The 8,823-nt window shown below is 42.0% G+C and overlaps 1 protein-coding gene across 5 annotated transcripts in view; it reads left to right on the top strand.

Annotated features, from left to right (window-relative positions):
* The window catches only part of KIF18A (kinesin family member 18A), a 37,672-nt gene extending 31,656 nt beyond the window's left edge, over window positions 1–6,016 (top strand). For 4 of the 5 annotated variants that reach the window (XM_083430204.1, XM_083430205.1, XM_083430207.1 and 1 more), the window contains exons 15-17: window positions 585–689; window positions 1,878–1,987; window positions 4,786–6,016. In XM_083430204.1, coding sequence (XP_083286330.1) covers window positions 585–689; window positions 1,878–1,987; window positions 4,786–4,901 — 331 coding nt within the window. In that variant the 3' untranslated portion in view covers window positions 4,902–6,016. Of the gene's footprint in view, window positions 1–584; window positions 690–1,877; window positions 1,988–4,785 lie in introns of those variants that run through there. The other variant, XR_014508720.1, reaches the window with a different exon arrangement.
* The last annotated feature ends 2,807 nt before the right edge of the window (window positions 6,017–8,823 follow it).

Raw genomic sequence — 8,823 nt, forward strand, 5'->3', positions numbered from 1 at the left:
AAATGGAGCCTGTAGGTTCAGCAGCAGTAGGCCTCTAAATCTTCATTTCTTGTAGGCAATGATGTTAACGGAAGAGTTCTGTTGCCTTCAAGTGCTGCTTGCGGGCTTCCTGGAAGCGCCTGGCTGGCTCATCAGGTTACTGTACTAGAGTGAACCCTGGGTGGATCCCACAGTGTTTCTGGGCAAATGTTCAGCATTAGCAAGGAGCAGCAAGGTCATAGGGTTCCAGAAGTTGGCAGTAGGGCACCTGTTGGAGCATCGGCCTTTGCAGGTACCCAGCAGTGTCAACTGCTGATTCCTGTGCAAATTTCTCATCCTGGCCCAATTCCAGGTGAAACCAGGGTATTCCATTGAAGGTATTGCAGAACAGATCCTCCAGTGAAAACAGACATTCAAGCGTCAATACTGGCAATTTCTGGATTTTTAAAAGCTATGCAAATAAAATATTCTTCCATTGTATATTTTGTTTTAATACCGACACTTTTTGGAATGCAAGATTATTTTTAGAATTTGTGGCTTTTGTTTTAAAGAAATACTCTGGGTTTTTCACAACTACTCCCCCCCCCCCCTTGCTGTTATTTCAGACTTGCTGTCGCGCCATCGTTAAATAGGCAGCCAGACCCCATACATAATAAGCCATCTTATATGGCAATGACATCTGCTGCTGAGAGGAAAAGGAAGTTATTAAGGTAAGTCATGCTTCAGGTTCAGTGCTGTTTTCCCCATCTGTGAAATGGGTTGCTGGTGTGTCAGTGCTGTGGTTTAGTAGGAGGCAGGAACATTACCCCAATCCAGTAGTCCTCATGACTTGATCTTCTGTTGGACACCCCACCCCATATATCCCAATAAAGTGAGATGAACGCCGCAACCCCAGAGTCGGTCACAACTGGACCTAATGGTCAGGGGTCCCTTTACCTTTACCTTACAGGACCTGAATACGTCCAAATTACAAAAAATGTCAAATCCTCATCGGAATGAGATGCTTCAATAAAATGTTGCACTAAAGGAGCATCTATTACATTGTTCCCGATCCTAGATCAGTGTTCTGATAGTCTTACTTTGATAGGTCTGAGAGTATGACCTACATAGAACAATCCACAGGGATATCTAATCACGTAAATTACACGTGAAGTAGCACATGTGGCAAATGCCTGTAAAATGAACTTAAAGCCTGCTTGGTTGTTAAACTCTTTTACCTGCAGAGCATATTTGCAGGAGGTACAATGCCCACATTTTAAAAAACCACGTGGTCCATGGGGTCACGAAGATTCGGACACAACTAAACAACAACAACAACAACAATCTTAACAACAGTTATAAGGTTAAGCATCATTTCTTGATCCTTTCCCCTCTCCTAAACCTTTAATGAATCAGGAGAATAGACTCCCAGGAGTAAACTCCTGATTAGTTTTTGACTACCCTTTAATTGCCAGGTTCCTGCACTGAATTTTCAATGCTCCTGTGCAGAACTTCCTGAGCGGAACATTTCCTATTTTCTTTGAGCCTACCTGCGAACTATTGACCTTCCTATACGAGAGCTTTAAAGCAAAGCACAACCATTATTACAACTCAGGTTTTACAACCAAAAGCCCAGCACAGAATAGCTGAAAGTCCTATTCCTTCACACTGGGAAACAAATGCACAGACACAAACCAGAAATATAATTTGAATCATACTTGTTCAGCTCTTCTTAGGACCAAGAGAAGAAATAGCCACAATCCATGCAAGTATATCTGTGGTGGATCTTTCTTGTAGTAAATTAATCACACACGTGGTCCTCGATCTAATATACTTTTAGATGTTGTGTTCCAAAAACTAAGCATGCCAGCTTAAGATCACTGTGCTAAAAGCAAACTTGTTATAACTTTTTCTTACAGTTCAGTATCGAACAGCGACATTACAAATCAGCACGGCCATACAACTGCAAAGCGTATTAAACAAGACAGCATGTTAAGTTATAAAGCTCTAAGAGTCCCTAAATCAACAGGTAAGTATCAAATTACAATTTTCAGTGATTATATCCAAACTTGAGCAGTAGGTGGCTATGGAGGAGCGCCAAGATTGTGGGCCGATATTTACCATTTTTCTTAGTCTTTTGCTGTGGTAATTTAGATGTACAGCTGGGTCGATATACTTAGCTACTCAGTTAAATTGAGTGAAAAAGTTACTCCTTAAGAAACTCTTAGTCGGTTCCATGTTTTAATACAGTGGACCCTTAGGTTACATTACCTTCGGGTAACGTAACTTTTGGGTTGCAAACACAGCAAACCCGGAAGTGTGTACTTCCGTGTTTCACCATGCGCAGAAGTGGTGCCTCTAGATGCAGACTTTTCGGGGTACGTAGGGACCCCCAGAACCAATTAAGTTCGTATCCGGAGGGTCAGCTGTATAGGGAAAGAGGAGCCAAATAGCCCAAAGGGGATTGACAGTATTCTCAGAATTACATATTCTCCCTTACTTCAGGACTGTATGTACATCTTCCCACTTTTACCTACCCCTACCTGTGACACTAAACTGCCTGGATGTTTTCTAGCAGTTTATCCATCTGTTTGGAAGGGCATAAACCCTGGAGCTGTTTGTTGTCTTCCTCACCGTGTAGTGGCTTCTGGGCAGTTCCCATTATAGCTGTGGCAAAAGGTGGAGCTGCCAAATTCTTCGCCATACCCTTCCACAATTTTTCAGTGTCTTACGAGATCCTTCTGGCAGGTTCTTTCCTAGCTTCCGCCACCTCTTTTCTGTGATGTCTCCGCCTCCTTGGTGCTAACCATTATAGCCATGCTCCATATATTTTTGAATCCAGAGCAGTGATAGGCAGGAGCAGAGGGGCAGTGCCATGCTGCCACTCTCTGACAGTGGTGGCACTGTAGCTTACCGGCATGGGGCGGGGCAGGGCGGTGGTGAGGTCAGGACTTGGTGGACACACCTTCTTTGGCGATCGCTCGTAGCCAAGTAAGATTGTCTTCCATAAACACAGCTTTAACAATGAGTCTATAAGTGACTGTGGAGGCCAATTCTGGATCCACTTGTCCTTCCACAGTGGAGACATTGGTTTCTAGGTGGGAGTTGATCATGGTGTGGATTTTCCAAGCGTGCCTTCCTCCTAGCACGTTTCTCCCTTGCGTCCTGAGTTTGAGTGTCTTCAAAGCCCATGACACCTTTGGTAAAGGCTGTTCTCCAACTGGAGCGCTCGCAGGCCAGTGTTTCCCAATTGCTGGTGTTTATACTACATTTTTTAAAATTTGCCTTTGTTGACCACCAGCATTACGCTTTCCATTTTTAAGTTCGGACTAGAGTAGTTGCTTTGGAAGACGATAAGCAGGCATCTGCACAACATGTCCAACAAGTTGATGTTGGAGAATCCTTGCTTCGGTGCATGGCCCCAGCCACTCCTGCCGGCAGTAAGAGTGACTTCTTCAGACACCTTTTTGTGTGGTGGGGAATGCAGAGGCAGGACATTTCCCTGGGCAGCATGGTTATGGCAGGGAAGCCAGGATATCATGAGTTTTGCTGATGTGGGGCTATGCATGCCACTGTCCAGGCTCCCACTGCCGAAGAACAGGTTGCCTTTGCCTCCATCATGGTTCCAATGGCATCTGTGCATTTACAACGAAAGCTTGATTTGGACCATATCAGCTCTCTGGCTCACATACTCTAGAGGTCCCCAAACAATTGCCTTTTTGCTACCTCTTGTCCTTTTAACCACCCTTCCTCCAGGCGAAATTAATGTTCTCTTTCCGTTATGCAGCTGGTGAAGTGCTGCACGTAGCGTTCCCCGGAGCTAATAGAAGCCGAATACAGTGTTATCAGTACTTTGCACAATGCTATCTCCGTGTTAATTATTTGTACCAAATGTTAGGTAATAAAGGATACCAGCATCAATTACTGTAATTGTATTGTTAAAGAATCATGCAATTGAATTCCTAATTTAGAAGCTGGGAGCGCATTAGACATGCTTAGAATCTCAAAAAAAAAAAAAAAAAAAAATCAATATTCCAAGGCACATGCTTGGGCTTGTTCTGTGCGCAGGGGTGGAGAACCTCTTTCAGCCTGGGAGCACAGATCCAGAACTGGCCCACTTGCCAGGAGCCGTTTTTGAAAAGTGGGCAGGGTCTCCCTCTTGACTGTCATGTGACATCAGGTGATTAAAATGTCAGGCTTCAAAGGGAACAGGCAGAGGAGCACAGGATCAGGAATCAGCCTCTTCTGTTGCCTTTTACTGTTGAACAAACGCTTCTCTTTGAACCTTAGTACTATGGTGCTTGGTGCTGATGTCAGATATAAGAAATCCCTTATCTGAACTTAGTGCTTCAGTCTGAGAAAGGTGTAACCCAAACTATTCATTAGGAGGAGCTGAGCCTCATATTAGTTCTGTGTGGTAAGTTTTGAAAACTTTCTGAGCCACAGGATACTACAAGTTATTGCTTGGCTAAGACACTGATTCACGGCTCTCCGAGTGGCTTATGGAGTAAACAAAAATACAGTAAGTAAAACAATAAATGCTATGTTAGCAGCATTTTTCAGACACTTATCAGATGCAGCCAGCATTTATAGCAATATTAAAAAATGAGAAGTTAACAGTTCAAGCATATAGTTAATGTCATTTAAATAATAATAATAATAACAATAACAACGATGATGATATAGTAATAGTAGTCCTACGTCTGCCCTGTTCTGTTAACCTTAACATTTAGGGAAATAATAAACATAATCAAAGCAGTAGTATCTGTGTCTCTTTAACATGGCTAATTTGTGTCTCTTTAACACGGCTAATTTTTTGTTCCATAGAAACTAGAACAAGAAGCTGGAAGCAAAATGAAGTGCTAAGAAAACGTGTCAGAAACAACGGCAAGGAAAATGCAACCTTAGACACGAAGCTCAAGACATCCAAAAAAGCATTTTAAATTACCTACGTTGAAATAAATCCTTGCTTTATACAGATTTTAATTTATTAGCAAGACAGGAAAGGTGAACTTTCCATCTGCTCTCTGCACTGTTTCTCACTTACCTGTGGTAGTAGTTATTCATTATACTTTACAAAACATGTATTTTTCGAACGCTCGCATCTGTGCTTTGGTGCATCCTTCACTCGCTCTGAACATGTAATTGGAAGCTGCATTGTACTTCACAAATGGCTCCTTTTGACCTCTCTGCCCTTCGCCATATTTCAGTGAAATAATCTCTTGCAGTGAGAATACAGTCAGAAAGATGGGTGGGGCTCCTCTATAGTGTGTTTAGCTGGTACATAGTTGGTACATAGTTGGTACATGAAGCATCATGAAGTTTAAGAAGGAAATGTTACAAAAATTCCCCTCCTCCTGCTAATGCAGCTCTTCATAAATGACAGGTAGCATTGAGCTCTCATCCCTGCATGCTTGCCCAATGCAGGGTGCAAACACCTTACATACTGTGGACCTTTGAAGAAACAGCTCTACTGTATTCCAGCGAGGAAGGTGCAAAACAGATCTTAAGCGATGCGCCTTAATGTCTTTTGCCTCGCATTGCTGGCTAAATTACAGTGCATGCATCATAATGCTTGCTTGTGCCTGGTATGGAGGCAGTGAACTCAGGAATATCGTATGTCCTTCCCTGTGCTGAATTTGGAGTAGGGGTGGAATGTATCCATGGATTTCATGACTCATTGGGACTTGTAGGGAATGAATGTAAGAACTTTAGTTTTTAAAAAATTACCTAATCCAATATACCTGTGGTCCTCCAAGTCCTGTTGGACTCAAACTCCCATCAGCCCCAGCCAGCATAGTCAGCAGCCTAGGGATGATGGAAGCTGTAGTTTAGCAGCTTCTGGAGGAACAAAGGTTTCCCACCATTGACTTTTTAGGTGCTCTTTTAGTGAAATTCCTGCACATGGCAACATTTCCTTTTTCAAACTGGTGTTTGAAACTAAAGCTTCTAACAACTTGAATGTAAAAATGTCCTTGTATTTTTAGTCTGTATCTGTGTGTCTTAGATTAACTCTTGTGTTGCTTGTGAATTAAATTTTTTTTTTTGTAAAACCAAAGTCTTTGTCACACACCTGTTCCTCCTTCGAAACTCTCTGGCTCTTACAATTAGTTTGCTTTACTCATAGGTTGATATGACATACGTGGCATACTGCTCCTGAGGATTTAAAAGTCCTTGATTTTAATGGAAGCATGTTAATGCCCAGCTCAGCAGAAAGGATCCAGAAACTTTCCAGAATCTGTCCCCTTTCCTCCATCATCTATTTCTGTATTTTCTTGTGGTGGCAGTGGCAAGGGTAACGTTGCCCTCCAGTCAAGAACTCTGTGAACAACAACAACAAAATTTATACAGAACCACTCCTAAAATTCAACTGAGGCCTGAGTACTGCACAGAACTTTCAACTATGCTGAAGTCTGCCTCTTTTCCCAAAGTTCTAACTTGGTTAATACATTTCCACTCCTTTAAATAAAAACTAACAGTAAAGAAAAATTAAGACAGACTAGATCAGGGGTAGGGAAATCGGCCCTGTTGGATTATATCTCCCCTCAGCCCGTGTCACCTTGGCCCTGCAAAAACCACAGGTTCCCCATCATTGCTGTAAATTTGCATAAGATTAAGATAGACTGATTATTTTAAAGGGCCTGATATCAAAAAGAGAAGAGTGCTGGGCAAGGCAGCTACAGAGCATGTTCAGGGTACCACCAGAAGGGCCTGCCATTGCTTCCAACTGCACCTCAGATACGTGGAGCTTGAGGGACAGAATGACCTTTGATGATTATCCTAACTAACAAGGCTGATATGGACTCAGGCAGCCCTTCAGATACATTAGTTCTAGGCCATGCAGGACTTTCGAGGAAAACACCACCACTTTGATTTGAGCCTGGTGACAAACCAGGAGACAGCACAGCTTTTAAAACACTGGAGAGATGTGATGGCAACACCTAGTCCCTGTTGGCAGCCTTGTGGCAGTATTCTGACAGCCTGAAAGGACAGCCCCACATATCTGCATTGCAGTAATCTGGTTCCAAAATGGGTATGGAGCCTTTGTGGATCCAAGAGGCTCACTGCTAGATGGTTGCCTTCCATGAGAAGATGACAAAAATAAGAACGGGACTAACTTGCTTATCCCAACACTTCCCTCCTTGTGTGTTCACTGTCTTCATAATGCCTGAAGATGGCTTTAGAAAACTGAATATGTTTCTTAAGAGTCATGAGCAAAAGTTGGAGAATTGCTTGCAGATCCAAGTGGAATGGTTTTTGCTAAAGTAAAGGATTGATCTTGGTACTCAAATGTTTTACATTTTCCATGGGTTAAACAAATATGTGATACTCCTGGTATGTGAGTGGTAGGACAAATCTGTTCCCACTTTTTCTGAGTGGAGGATATGGGGGCCTCGCTGCATATGAATATGGCGCTTGGAGAGCACAAGATGGATACACAAACTGTTAAAGAACTGCACATTATTTCATTTCAAATAATTGCTCAATAATGAAAACAATTCATAACACAATTGTAGCATGCACTACTCAGGAAGCAAAGTGGACTGACATCTTGCTCCAGCCTTTACACTGACATCAAGGAGAGTGCCACCATTTTCCCACTTACTCATATCTCAGTAGGTAATGATACCTTATTAACAAACGAATAAGTTAGATGGGCATATCAGTGCACCCATGGAGATTCCCAATTACACTGTAACTGTCCTAATGAAGAGCAAAGCAGCACAGAACCAAGTGGCTTGACACTTATGTCGACTAGGCTGCAGTTTCTGACTCCTCAAAGCAAAGCTCACCAGAAAACACGATGTCAATTTAGACTTATAAATAAAATCTCATCTCTTAAACACTGCACTAGTTTAAGCATTTTTCAGGGCAAAATGCTTAGTCCAATATGATAGGAGATTCCCAAAACAAACCATGCACCTGATTGCTGTAAAACTAGCTGTTAAAGTACATCTAAAGTACATATGTGAGAATGATGGTACACATGCAAAATGAAGTCACTCTCACTAGTAGAAAACATCTCTATGTACAAAAGAGATTGTTCAGTTCTTGTGACATCCTACCCAATATGCATGAGAATGAATAAGTTCAGCCTTGAAAGTTAATGTGCACAATACTAGTTGGAAAGGTGTTTGCATAATTATTTGACAGGATGAGACATTTTGATTGCATACAAAAATGGGGACACTTAAGTGACTTCCATCTACATCTCAGCCCCTATGCGCTCTCGTCATTGTACATGATGAGCATGCCACATGGACATGGAGGCAGGATGACTCAGTTTCGGCAATGTAGCGCAAATCTTATGCAAGCATTTCCCCCCCATCAACAATAACAACTTTATTTTTGCCACAAGGTCATTAGAGACAACTTATTCCTTTGTGACTAACTTCATTCAGAGAGCTGCAATGAAATATTGTAAAGGGAAGTAACATTGCGAAGGTGGAGTAGGAGGGTTAGAATTCAAAGCAAATGTTGCAAGAATGCCATTGACAAAAAAACCAAGATGCTTTTGTGGAAAGGGAGTAGCAGGTGCTTTAGAAAACTATTCATTGAAAAATATCCTTGAAAACGGAATATGAACAAGATTTCTCAGAAGTGACAATCATTTCATTTTTCTAATATAAATATTGAGTTTTGTTTAATAACATTAATCTGGAAGCTCTGTTCCCTCCCCTCACCCCCCCCCCCCCGCAAAGACAAACCACAGGAAAACTAAATTATACAACCTGAATAAACTATACAGATTTGTATATATTGATTGCGGGTTTTTTTATTGGTGATTCTGAAGGGCAAGCAGCTGTGTGTGATCCTGGCAAGTTTCTCAGATTTCAGCAGTCATTGCCTCAATATTTTCAGGTC

Source organism: Podarcis tiliguerta, assembly GCF_965153285.1.
Source record: "Podarcis tiliguerta genome assembly, chromosome: 1".
Classification (NCBI taxonomy): Eukaryota; Metazoa; Chordata; class Lepidosauria; order Squamata; family Lacertidae; genus Podarcis; species Podarcis tiliguerta.